General features: G+C 40.3%; 3 protein-coding genes across 9 annotated transcripts in view; 1 reads left to right on the top strand and 2 right to left on the bottom strand.

Moving 5' to 3' along the window:
* Positions 1–3,477: 3,477 nt before the first annotated feature.
* Positions 3,478–6,798, top strand: LOC139447389 (t-SNARE domain-containing protein 1-like). Of its 2 annotated transcripts, none has more exons than XM_071228717.1 (4): positions 3,478–3,895; positions 5,032–5,164; positions 5,471–5,618; positions 5,872–6,798. In XM_071228717.1, exons 1-4 carry the CDS (start codon positions 3,749–3,751, stop codon positions 6,041–6,043), a joined length of 600 nt encoding a protein of 199 aa, XP_071084818.1. In that variant the 5' UTR covers positions 3,478–3,748; the 3' UTR covers positions 6,044–6,798. The 2 variants fall into 2 exon arrangements, with proteins under 2 accessions (XP_071084818.1, XP_071084817.1); XM_071228716.1 differs by having other exon boundaries at positions 3,478–3,904.
* LOC139447388 (putative nuclease HARBI1) lies at positions 5,871–8,458 on the bottom strand. 2 transcript variants are annotated; one of them, XM_071228715.1, is made up of 4 exons: positions 7,633–8,221; positions 7,026–7,134; positions 6,328–6,508; positions 5,871–5,942 (listed from the first exon to the last, which is right to left on the bottom strand). In XM_071228715.1, coding segments are annotated over exons 1-4 (795 nt in total). In that variant the 5' UTR covers positions 8,136–8,221; the 3' UTR covers positions 5,871–5,940. The 2 variants fall into 2 exon arrangements, with proteins under 2 accessions (XP_071084816.1, XP_071084815.1); XM_071228714.1 differs by lacking the exon at positions 5,871–5,942 and having other exon boundaries at positions 6,242–6,508; positions 7,633–8,458.
* A 159-nt stretch (positions 8,459–8,617) lies between these two features.
* The window catches only part of LOC139447456 (monocarboxylate transporter 12-like), a 67,754-nt gene continuing 62,352 nt past the window's right edge, over positions 8,618–14,019 (bottom strand). For all 5 annotated transcript variants that reach the window (XM_071228829.1, XM_071228831.1, XM_071228830.1 and 2 more), the window contains 2 exons: positions 11,745–11,870; positions 8,618–10,830 (listed from right to left, as the gene is read on the bottom strand). In XM_071228829.1, coding sequence (XP_071084930.1) covers positions 10,616–10,830; positions 11,745–11,870 — 341 coding nt within the window. In that variant the 3' untranslated portion in view covers positions 8,618–10,615. The remainder of the gene's footprint in view (positions 10,831–11,744; positions 11,871–14,019) is intronic.

Raw genomic sequence — 14,019 nt, 5'->3', positions numbered from 1 at the left:
AGTGACAAGAAGTGGGTCTGCCCACATCTATGAGAGTAAAGTAAAAGCTGAGGTGTCAGTGTAATATTTTATGTAGTATGTCATTCTTATTCAGGTGTAGATATATCCGTTCATGTTACTAGTGGGGGCACAGGTGGCCCAGTCGTCAAAGGCGCCGCGATTCGCTGTGCAGAGTAGCGTCCCTTGGGTACGCCAGAAACCTAGGATTGTGGGTTCGAACCGATTATGTTTCTAGGTTTGTCAGCACCATACCCGTGCTCGTGGGTTTCACCGAAGTGGTAAACGTCTAAGACCTGCATTACTTCGGGCTTTCCTTCCACATTAAGCTGACACGCCGTGATATAACTGGAATCCTGTTATGAGCGGCGTTAAACACAACTCACTCACTCAACTCACTCACTCACTCTGGTATTTACGATGTTGCTACAAACCAATTGTTCAGTGGGTGATGTCAGCAAGGGATGCTTATGGTGAACGGGCACTACCTTTGCCTAGTACTGTACGAGGGATCTCTGCATCACTTCAGGCTTTCCTCCCACATTGAGCGGACACCCCGCGATATAACTGGAATACTGTTAAAAGCGGCGTTACACCCAACTCACCCACTCCTGTTACTAGTGACGTACACCTTTACACTGAACACATGGACAACGGTAAACAATAATTGAACATTGCAAGAGCCAAAATCTCAATCATTTCCATCAGTTGTTTGTGATAATAAATATCAGATTTAAATATCATAGCAATGACAAAGAGGGGGGTTTTACGAAACCAGAGGTCTCAAACCAGAGACGGGTAACCCGCAGTGATCGAAGATACAACAGAATGATTTTGTGTAGGCATGCCAGGATTCGCAGTCCAATGGTTCGAATCCCACATTCGGACTGATTGTGATCTTTAGTCTTAGACATTTGGGTGTCTTCCAGGCCAGCTAAGTTGTTTGATTCAGTTCACCAATAGCGCTTAATATTCAAGGGTTTGATGAATATCTAGAATGATCGGAAAATATTCGCATATAATATTACAAATGTACTTGTATGTATCTATCAGAATACACGCCGGCATGTCATGAATGCTTCAAAAATGGCCAGAAGATGCAACTAACTGACCATTAGTAAATAATAGCTACATCTTGCAGATGGTGTTGTCAACTTAAAGCATGGTGAAGTATCCATTTATTTGTTTGTTTGTTTATTGTTAACACCGCAATATTCAAGGTAAGTGACGTCGGTCTGTAGAATGGTCAAGTCTGGACCAGACTATACAGTGATCGATATTGTTAGCAACGGTTCCCGCAGCTAGGGTACGATGGCACGCAATCAACCACGTCACCCTGACCTGACATCGTACTCCATTAAGTCTTCTCCTACGACCGGCATGCGTTCCAGGTGACCTACATTCTTACACATAATCCCCACGAGCCGAGTTTCCTTACAGCTGATATATACATATACACACAGATAAGCATGTTTTTTCCTTGATCTTGGTAATTTCAGCACACACATGTTTGCGGATATGGTGCCGATAAACCATTATGGACCATAATCGAATCTCAGCGGATCCTGCCACGGGTGAGGAAGGTAGGTCTGTGCAACACAATGCTGCTCCTTAGACCAATGGGGCCCCGGCGCACAGATGTAAGGTAAATGACACCCTTCAAGAAAATATAAATTGTTCTTCGCATGATACAATTATCAAAATTATATGGAGATAACTATCTATTTTTTTTTATCTCCGTGTTGTGCTTCTAACTGAAATTTGATGTCTGTAATCAAATAAAGTCTAAATTTTGAGGAATATTTTATGGTTGGCAGAACGTTGGATAGAACAAGAATCACTGATCTCAATTCCCTGTGATAATACGAAACAAGGTAAGTTCTTCGTTAATGACATTCTGTCAAAGTTACATCGCGGCGTGTAAGCTTAATGAGGGAGGAAAGACCGAAGTGATGCAGGTCTCAGACGTTTACCACTTCGGTGAAACCCACGAGCACGTGTATGGTGCTGACAAACCTAGAAACATAATCGGGGCGAACCGGGATTCGAAACCACAATCATAGGTTTCTGGCGTGCCCAAGGGACGCAACTCGAACAGCGAATCGCGGCGCCTTTGACGTCTAGGACACCCGTGCCCCCAAATTGAACATGATAATGGTGAGGTGGGTTTAGATGGGGTTTAACGTCGCGTCCAGGATTATTGCACTTATACAACGACGCGCCTGCATGTGTGTGTGTGTGTGTGTGTGTGTGTGTGTGTGTGTGTGTGTGTGTGTGTGTGTGTGTGAGTGTGTGTGTGTGTGTGTGTGCGTGCGTGCACTGGTTCAGGCTTATGCCAATTTATGCCAGTGATAAGTCACTGAGATACCATGCCGCAGTTTAACATGAATACACAACTAAGACACAGTATACTCAGAGCCGACCTGTCCTTGTTTTGGGTAAAAACAAGTACCGTCTTTTGGTATGACGCGGCCGGGGATCCAACGCTGGACCTTCCGCTTTCCGGGCGGACGCTCGACCACGAAGACGTTCGAACATTGAAAAGCAGTTATCATATATCTGAGTTCATATGAACATACGGTTAGAACTTTCTGAGTTTTTAAGTTTGACAAACCAAACTTACTTTGAATAAAACATGTACTCGTCACAAGGATCCGACGTACAGTACACGTCACAAGGATCTGATCTGCAGTACACGTTACAAGGATCCGACGTTCAGTACACGTCACAAGGATCTGATCTACAGTAGACGCCACAAGTATATCTCATCTGCAGTACACGTCACAAGGATCCGACGTACAGTACACTTTACAAGGATCCGACGTACAGTACACGTTACAAGGATCCGACGTACAGTACACGTTACAAGGATCCGACGTACAGTACACGTCACAAGGATCCGACGTACAGTACACGTCACAAGGATCCGACGCACAGTACACGTTACAAGGATCCGACGTCTGTACACGTCACAAGGATCCGACGTACAGTACACGTTACAAGGATCCGACGTACAGTTGACGTTACAAGGATCCGACGTACAGTACACGTTACAAGGATCCGACGTACAGTACACGTTACAAGGATCTGATCTGCAGTACATGTTACGAGGATCCGACGTACAGTACACGTTACAAGGATCTGATCTGCAGTACATGTTACGAGGTTCCGACGTACAGTACACGCCACAAGTATCTCATCTGCAGTACACGTGACAAGGATCCGACGTACAGTACACGTTACAAGGATCCGACGTACAGTACACGTGACAAGGATCCGACGTACAGTACACGTCACAAGGATCCGACGTCTGTACACGTCACAAGGATCTGATCTACAGAACACGTCACAAGGATCTGATCTACAGTACACGTCACAAGGATCTGATCTACAATAGACGCCACAAGGATCTGATCTACAGTACATGTCACAGGGATCTGGGGCCGTATTTATCAAACAACTTAGTTTTGGCTTTAAAAAAACCTTAAGTTTCTGAAAAATTACTTAGCCAAGTCAAAAACTTAAGTTGGTATTCACGAAGCGTCTAAGTAAAAAACTTAGCTAAGTCTGCCGTGAGAAACTAAGTCGATTTCACCGAATGCAAACACGTGATCACTAAGGACTATCCCAGCTATTTTTAGCCTACCAGTGGAACTCTTTTTACTAAGAGAGAGAAAAACGTCATCGGGGAATTCCCGGACAGTGCAGACGATAATAAACACCGCTTCGAGCTCCAAGATAGGCCTACGCCATGACCGAAGACGCGAAAAAGAGACGGCCAAACTTTACCAAAGAAGAATCATTACTACTAGCAGAGCTGGTGGCATCAAACAAGGCGGTGATTGAAGGAAAGTTTGGCCCCGGCATCACCTCCTTGAAGCGACAGGAGGCGTGGCAGGTACGTGAGGTAGTGAGTGTTTTTTATGGGTTTTGAGAGGTTTAGCTGCTTACATCATTAATTTTACATACATATGTAGCAGACAAGGCCGTAATGCGTATCAAGGAATGCATGTAGTCGAATAATAACCAAGACGTTTTCCAACCTTCCATCATCACACTTCGTAAGTCCAGTACCACGGGAATGATATATTTTGGTCATATTTAGACACTGAGACCCAAACAATTATTTTCGTCTTTTTCAAGTTGCGCTGTGGTTTGTATTTTCATCGGGGTAGGCCTATTGTCTGTACCCCTAACAATTTTTACCCAAAATTTTCGGTGATTTTGAACCCAAACCAGTAGCCTAGATCTATGTCATTTTGTACTCCTTTTGGGGCATTTGCATTAGCTTCTAAAGTATACATTAGTCCTAGGCCTCATGTTAGTATCCTAAAGTTACATTACTATCACTTTCATGTCAAAAGCATACAATTAAGTTAGTTTAACTAATTTAACAATAATTAACTTATTACAGGGTCAAGATGTCATTTCCATATCAAGACCAATCAATGTGTTCCTATGCATTAATTAGTAATAAATATAATGTGATGGATCTCATACAACCTCGATCTAGTGCTGCATAGTCATATTATGAACTTGATGAAATGTTATATTATGTAATGCAAATATACTCTTGTTTACAATATTAATGTAAAACATATATGACAATATACTGAAATATGAATAATATTATTTTCTTAGTAACACAGTCCCATATAATTTTGGGTCTAAACAGCTTTGCTAAAACTGGGCTTTGGGTACAAAATATGATACATATCGCAATACTCAGTTCATGATACAATATGTATCACGATACATAATTCACTTCAATTTTTATATTTCAATGGACATAAAAACTATTCAAAGGCGTAAAACATCATGAATAATTGGTTTCATGTTTAAAAAAAGAGATATCTCTTTTCAATCTGTACTTTATTTCAGGAATCAATTTGAGTGTTAATACCACAAGGACAGAGATTAAGTCTTAAAACTGGGTACAATGTACAGTGTGCATATAGCATGATTTAATACTGACAAAAAATATTAATGTAGTTTGATGTGTTTTTCATTTGAGTTGGTATGTTTATATTGCAGATGATTACAGACACCCTCAATGCAAGCTTAATGAACAAGAGGACCAAGGAGGAGGTTGAAAAGAAATGGAAAAACCTGAAGAGCCAGTCAAAGAAAGCCTTTTCTAATTTCAGGCAGCAAACCATTGCCACTGGTAAACATACTTATGGATACATTAGTTTAGTTATTAAATAGTTTTGATAAAAAAGGTGACCTAAAATGATATAGTTAATGTGAAAGTGGAAAAAGGATATTGTCATTCCTCCACAGTTATTATTAAGACCTACATTGTAACTTGTTGCTGTATATTAAGAGTATAATTATACCAACACAAACCTATCTCAATGTTTGAAGGTCAAAAGAGTACTTGTCTCTATATTGTGTTGGTTTTGTGATAATATGTTTCTAAATACTATAACACCATTCACACTATAATCTATACTGCTTCTTGCACTTACAGGAGGCGGTCCACCTCCCATCCCTGTAAGTCCTGTCACAGATGCAGTTGTAGAGGCCATAGGGAGGGACAACATGTCTTTGACAGGAATATCCAACTCCTGTGATTCAACAGCCCTACAACTGCTTGATGTCATGACATCAAGAGAGAGGTACAAATGACATAAATGTTGATGTTAATCATTTTGATATTATACTAACATTATTGCATCACGTAGTATTTCATGTTTGTCAACTTTTTTACATACTGCCCAAAATATATTTATGAAATCAAAATTTAAAGTAATACTTCTTTAAAGTTCTTTCCCAATGTGTCTAGTCAATTTGCAATTATTGACAAGTCTCTGTATAAAAACAAAACACAAGGCTCCGAATACACAAATAATGTATATATATTTCTTTCAGCGGTGAAGTTGAGGACATGGCCAATGTGTTCCACGTGCCAGAGAGGACTTGCCAGTGCCAGAATCAGACTTCTATGGAAGCATTAAACAAAGAAAAACTTGTATTAGAAATTGAATGTTTAAAATTAAGAAAAGAGTATCTAACAAAGAAAATTTACAAAGTAGAAGAATAGACTGTAAAGCTCATGTCACGCAAGTGGGGACCGACCATTTGATATTTGCTTGGGGGTAGGGGCTAGTATTATATTTTGTATCAAGATTAGATAGTTTTTCAGCTACAGACACAGATTTCGTTTTATTTAAAAATATGAGCTAAATGTTTTTAGAAAAACACCTTGCAACAATGTATTTTTCCCACCCACCCCCGAATATCAAATGGGCTGCCCCTTAGGAAAATTTAAATTAATACTAAGTGCATACTTAGAGTGCCAAATAATAGTAGCAGGAACTAACTTACATGGAAAGTAGGTGATTGCAAACTGTTCCCTATATCTCAACCCTGTTGCTGCAGGTGCAATGGCTGATAGACCTTGCATCTGTGCCCTTAGCTGTCCGGATTGGCTGTTTCCATGTACAACTGGCATCGGCACATTCCTGTCTTTGCTGAGGTTATGCAGCACTGCACAGGCAGTTATTACCTAGAAAAATGTTTAAAAAGCATATTCAATACCCTTTCATGAACTGATGTGGCCTTAATCTAATGACAAATATTTCTAGAATGTGTTGAATTTGACAAAGATTGAAATGTATGGTCTGTATTTCAAATATGTTATACTATGTACTGTTTAATCTCAGATATAATTGCCTAATGTTTTCCCTTAAGCTAGATATAAAATAAGTCAAAAGAAAATGAATATTGAACATCAATACAGATACAGATTATGAAATTGCGTTGACTTTTTTTAACAATAACACATGACAGTGAGTGAGTGAGTGAGTTTAATGTCATATTGATGAAATGTTACTGTCTTCATTGAATAAAAAATTAATGTTCACCGTATTGTGTTTGTTTATTTATCAACCTACAGTATATCTAGTCCTGACAATAATAATGTAAAAAAGAAATAATTCCATTAAAGTGTAAGTCTATGAAGACTCTCCATTTTTTACTGAAATTGAATAAAAAGAAATGAAAACATTTTCTAATTTCTATACCTTGCAAGCCTTCTGTGGGGAAAGTCTGATTTCCCCATGTAAAACATGAAACCGACGTTTCAGCTGCCCAATTCCCCTCTCCACACAACTCCTTGTTTTCTTATGTGATCTGACAATTGCAATGAATAATCATTATTAGCAGATAATCATATAAAATTTAAATTGGGAGTATAAGAAAAAGAAGAACACATTTTGCTATGTTCTCAGCGATAGAAACTAACATTTTCAATCCATTGGTCATTATAATGACAACATATTGCAAACCCCTTAATATTGCTGTTTCTTGTTATGTGTGTGGTTATATTTCATAGAATCAATGCTTCATACTAGTATGTTTTCATACATAAAAGAGAAGTGAGATAAAATGATTATTATTTCTTTCTGATGAATATATAATCATACATATTTTTTTACCTTATTTGCAACTTACATAAATTTACGACACTTAAGTAGGAATTAAACGGAATGATGCCTTAATAATACTTTACAGCAAATATATGTAACTCTTCCATTCCGTTTTTAGGTTTGAGATAGTATTCTACCTAACCAGGGGAAGTCACTCTATTGCTGAGTGCTCGTAGTGAACAGAACGAAGTAATATTTATACCTGTTGTAGTTTGTCTGTGGTCCTTGGAGAGGACGCAAAAATGGTGTTAGGATCCATCTCCGACAAGGGTAGCCACTGTCTCCAAGCAGATGACAACTTACTGGTAGCCGGTTCCCCTCAAACATCTGACATAACCCACTTGTTGTCAAAATGCGGGAGTCGTGTGTTGAGCCAGGCCAACGTGCAACAATGTCGATTATACGATCGTCGCTGTCAAACACTATTTGTGTATTTACACTATGGTAATTATGCCTGTTGACAAATTCTTTTTCATTGACTGATGGGGCCTGAATCTGAATGTGGGTGCCATCAATTACCCCAACAATACCCGGGAAATTGGCAGTCTGATAGAAGCGCTGTTGATGGCGTCTTATTTCTTGGGGTTGTACAGGAAAGGTAACAAATCTACGAAGGATACGGTGACTTGTGAGGGAGTCAAGCGTTTGGAAAATCACCCGAGATATAGTGGGTTGGCTCAGACCATGGTCATCACCGTTACACATTTGAAATTTGCCAGTGGCAAGATAACGCAAAGTGACAAGCACCTTCGTAACGCAGGACACGGCACAACTCCGCTGTGTTATAGGACTCAACTCCTGCTCAAGGATATCACAGATATAAACAATACTATTCCTATCAAATCTGTACCGCTGTATCAGTTCATTGTCATCCAATGAATGTAGTATATCTCTTCTCTCATTAAATATTCTTGAATTGCGTCTGGCAGCCATTTTACATGACTTAAGTCAAACATACATGATTTAAGCCTAGCAAGGTGAGTCTTAATAGTTAAGTCAGAAAATGACAAAACTTAAGTCTAAGTCTGTTGATAAATATGACTTAAGTTTTTCCACTAAACTTAAGTAAAAAAACAAGAAAACTAAGTTTTTTTAACTGACTTAAGTTTTATTTATGACTTAAGTTGTTTGATAAATACGGCCCCTGATCTACAGAAAAATATAACAAAATAGTTGACTTCGACAAACCCAATACCTTTTATTCCAGAAACATTCAACATCCTTCCACAATCTGCGCATTCATATCAAACGGTTAACAGGTATTTTTGTAAATATTATGTTGCCATATATTTATGAAGAATAAACATTAATACACATTCACGGCATTGGACTTTGCGTTAGGCAATTGGAGTCGTGAGGAATGCCCTTCTGGTTTGCGCATAAAATGGAATATGCTTAAGCCCACGTTTTTTTCATTCATGAATTCAGGACTCGAAGCTGTTCCGTTTTAAACGATGGTTCCAGTTTTGATTGTGCTGCTGATCACTGAGGGCCAATCAGATGCGTTGTTACAAGTTAACCATGACCTGCAATGAGGTAATGGCTGTCCTAAAGGGTTGAACCGCCAATTCTGATTGGGCAGCAGACTAATACGGAACACCTTCGACAATATCATACGTCAGAACACGAGAACCCATATTGCTGTTGATACAAGAAGATGACTTATGTTCAGCAGGACTGCTCTCACAGAGAGAAATCTACATTGTAGATATCAATGACAAGTAAAACGACGAAAAATACAACAAAGTGACAAGAAATATGATACAAACCGACTTCATGGAATATTATGAATCCGACAAAATACATGTATTTACGGCGATTTGAGGTGCTCGGGGCTTGCCCATACAAGTGTAACAATATTGTGTAGCATAATTGTCCAATCAATACAGATGTATAAGGCCCTTCATTTCGCATCCTTACTTGTTCCTGAATCCGCTGATCGAGGGTTCGTATCTCATTCTTCCTGATAATGGTCTGCCAGCCGCATAGTAGTGAGTTTTACCAAAAGTGATCAATATCTACGATCTACGTCTCTAAAACGCAATGAAATAACACAAAAAAGTCCCGTTACTCCCTACCCAATATCTGGCTCTTTTACCGTAACACACGCGGACACATGACCGTTTGTCCCCGAATGACACGAGTTTCAGTGCAATTATTGTACCCGTCTCCGTGGCGATAGTAACCGCAGTGACAGTTTACAATAGAACGTACCGGCAGACAGTTTTCATCCTGGTCATCGTGTCACAAACAAGTCAACACGATAAAACAATTACTTCGTAATTCAACAAGTAACCATGAATGCAGCATGTGCCTTGCCCACAACGAATATCCGTGAGAATACTTACATGAGCTTGCTATGTGAAAGTAGAGGTATTTTTTTATTAATAACAAAAGCGTACAAGAAAACCAGATTCGATCTTCTTCTAACACACAAACACATCTCCAATACTATTGTCATTCTTTCTAACAATCACATTGTCACAACATACAAACACAACATACAAATATATATGCTCATATTTATATATATAAAAGTATCCAAAACATATATTTGCGTAGCTTGCGCATCTTATGGGTCCACACGTGTATCTCGCTATGAACTTGTGGAGGACGTCAGGGGAAGTAACTCTTCCCAACAGGAGATAACTTTAAGGGTTAACGCAAGTTCACAAAACCCACTCATACGTGAATATAAACTCCTTTAGGCCATTGGCTTGTTTATTGCAGAAAGTTTGGTCCAGTTTCCGCTTCATTTGAACCAGTGCGAATTTTCAAGTTATCCTTTGATTCACTCTACTGGAATTCAATCATTTTATTCGTACTTCACACTTCACGCATAAGTCGATACGACTTAAAGCACTATATTTCCATGACAACTATGTCGTGAAGTTTTGTCTGATATGTGGCTGCCGTTCTCTACGTCACGGGTATCAGATACAAATATGGCGTCGATTGACGTGATGTACTAATTGAATATACATAAGGGTCACGTGACAATCAGGTGAAGGCATGAGGTGCTCTGTGCACATATTTCACACATATCACAAGGGCAGCACAACGTATCATCTGTGAAGGCATAATGGTCCAGAGAAATATTCCATTCGCTGACAGCATGCTAAAAGGCAGGACATCAGATGAAGGCCACTGTGATGGAAGACACGATGTGCTCACATAAGATTTCTTCATGTCGTTGTTGGTTTGTCTAAAATCTCCCCAATCTCGGTCTCCGACTTCACGTGGCGACCGAATTCGATGTCCCTCGCGCTCAAGCCATCCCGCATATACTGATAGCGTTGCACACACGGTATGAAGAACAACATGAGCCCACTGATAGCGATCATGGCGCCGTTCACATGAAATGATATGTCGTAACTTCCGGTCCAGTCGTACATCCAACCTAAAAAACAAGATTCAAAATATTAGATTATAAACACTCCATGTAGGGCACATACAAACGTCTACCTATATTTTCTGTAAGATAGAATTTGAAGATTTTAAAAAAAGAAGATTGTTGCAGTAATAATAAGCCAGTATAAAAACAATCATTGTCAAGTAATAGGTATTGTATGCATAATTCTAAATGATTAACCAGAGCAATATTTTCGTACTGAACCATTACACGACAACGAATAAGGTTTCATCGCCAGCGAAAAGGGGCATAACTCTTACAGGCATACTGGTCAATGGACATATTTTGTTTTAGTGTTTTGTGTGAGCTTAGTGTAGGATTTGTTTGTTTGTTTGTTGTTTAACGCCGCACTCAGCAACATTTCAGCTATATGACTGTGGTCTGTAAATAATCGAGTCTGGACCAGACAATCCAATGATTGACAACACGAGCATCGATCCACGCAATTGGGATCGATGACATGCATCAACCAATTCAGCGAGCCTGACCGCCCGATCCCGTTAGTCGCCTCTTACGACAAGCATAGTCGCCTCTTACGACAAGCATTGTCGCCTTTTACGGCTTAATGTAGGAGAGAAGCTCCAAGCGATGAAGGTAGTATTACGTTTACGTTTGTTTGTTTGTTTGTTGTTTAACGCCGCACACAGCAATATTCCAGTTATATGCAGGCGATCTGTAGACAATCCAGCGATTGACATCATGGCATCAATCTACGCAATAATAATAGTGGTCAGCTTGTGTCCTTTTTAGTCGTGTACGATGTCAAATTAATACGGTAATGAGATGGTCACATCGCCATCGGTCCTCAATTACTCTCTCCCATTCAAACAGAGGGCCAATGTCCCCCACCTATCCATCAAACCTCTTGTCCACTTAACCCCTAGATGACCCGTTCAACTTACCTGCCATAGGAGGTCCGATGAACGTAGCGGCCCCTTGAAACAACAGCAGGAGACCGAAGGAGTTGGTCAAGTGGTCCAATCCCAAAAGGTCAACAAGGACGACAGAGGTCAAGGACACGTAAACGCCTGTGGAAGAAATCATTATCAGTATGTTAAAAATAATCATATTTATAACTGGTAAAAATCAATGCATAACATTTCGTTTGTGCGACCTCATATAGGTCAAGTTCACGAAGTATTAATTTTTGAGTGAGTGTGTGAGTTAGATTTAACGCCGCTCTTAACAGTATTCTAGTTATATCACGGCGTGTCAGCTTAATGTGGGAGGAAAGCCCGAAGTGATGCAGGTCTCAGACGTTTATCACTTCGGTGAAAGCCACGAGCACGGGTATGGTGCTGACAAACCTAGAAACATAATTGGGTCTAATCGGGATTCGAACCCACAATCATAGGTTTCTGGCGTGCCCAAGGGAAGCAACCCTGCAAAGCGAATCGCGGCGCCTTAGGCCACCCGTGCCCCACTTGAGCCAGCGTGGTACCACACGTGTTGAAAGATTTTAGTCATAATTGATATTTATGCCATGTGCCAACGGATGGGATATACTTATATGTAAACGATTGTATGGTAGTGTATATTCTCCATGAAATTGAAGTGTTATCTGTTTGTGACTAGAATGCATATCTTCACATCACATATGTATCCCTTTATGCCGTATAGAAATAAGTTTGTATACCACCTGTCAGTCAAAATTCAGACCATTTCCACGTATCATTAAAAAAAGTAATGTTTGTTTTTTTAACGCCACACTCTGCAAAATTCCAGCTATAGAACGACGGTCTGTAACTAATAGAGTCTGGACAAGACCATCCAATGATTGACATCATGAGCATCGATCCACGCAATTGGGATGCGATGACATGCATCAACCAATTCAGCGAGCCTGACGACCCGATCCCGTTAGTCGCCTTTTATGGCAAGCATAGTCGCCTTCTATGGCAAGTATGGGATTTTGAAGACCTCTTCTACCCCGGATCTTCACGGGTCAATGAAATCCCGTTAAACCAGACACTACTGGCCCGGGTTTCCGGTTTATGTGGTATGTTCTAGCATGGTGGGGATTCAGCAAGGTAAGGGCCTCAATGAACAGTGATAGGGCCCCAAAATGGATAAAGTAACAACGATGAATGTAAGAACGACGATACTGTTACATCTGATGGAGGGTAATGATCGCAGGAAAATGAGACCAGATCTTTGGAAATGGGGAGTCTGGGGACCCTTGGAGCAGTTCCACGACTGTAAAGCTTCTTAATGTGCTAAATATCTCGTGATCGATGGACGGATATACCAGATTACAGTACATCAAATATTGTCCAATTCTTCCATAATGAACCTTTGTCTTTGCGCTCAGACTGCCTTTGGCTTATGTGGGTTCTTAGTTCCTCTCGAGGTCTCCGTTCCAGTCTATCATAGCCAGTCATCTACCTCGGTCCGTGGCTCCCTCTGGAGATTGGTCTGCTATGCCTGGTACGAGTACCTCTTATGATCCTAACCTGTGTTTCTCATGCGATCCTGGCTCTACGTCAGTGTCTACCGTGTGATACAGACAACGTCAGTGTCTATGATATAGACTACGTTAGTGTTTACTGTGTGATATAGACAACGTCAGTGTCATATATAGACAACGTCAGTGTCTACCGTGATATCGACTACGTCAGTGTTTACTGTGTGATATAGACAACGTCAGTGCCTACCGTGATATCGACTACGTCAGTGTATACTGTGTGATATAGACAACGTCTGTGACAGATATAGACAACGTCAGTGTCTACCGTGTGATACATTCAACGTCAGTGTCTACCGTGTGATACAGACAACGTCTGTGACAGATATAGACAACGTCAGTGTGTACCGTGTGATACAGACAACGTCAGTGTTTACCGTGTGATAGAGACAACGTCAGTGTCTACCGTGTGATACAGACAACGCCAGTGTCTACCGTGATTTCGACTACGTCAGTGTCTACTGTGTGATAAAGACAACGTCAGTGGCTTCAGTGATATCGATTTTACGTCAGTGTTTACCGTGTGATATAGACAACGTTAGTGTCTACCGTGTGATACAGACAACGTCAGTGTCTACCGTGATATCGACTACGTCAGTGTTTACTGTGTGACATAGACAACGTCAGTGTCAGATATAGACAACGTCGGTGTCTACCGTGTGATATAGACGTCAGTGTCTACCGTGTGATATAGACTACGTCAATGTACCGTA

This window comes from Haliotis cracherodii, unplaced genomic scaffold, assembly GCF_022045235.1.
Source record: "Haliotis cracherodii isolate W230 unplaced genomic scaffold, xgHalCrac1.p SCAF_7, whole genome shotgun sequence".
Classification (NCBI taxonomy): Eukaryota; Metazoa; Mollusca; class Gastropoda; order Lepetellida; family Haliotidae; genus Haliotis; species Haliotis cracherodii.
This window is presented reverse-complemented; position numbering and strand designations above follow the sequence as displayed.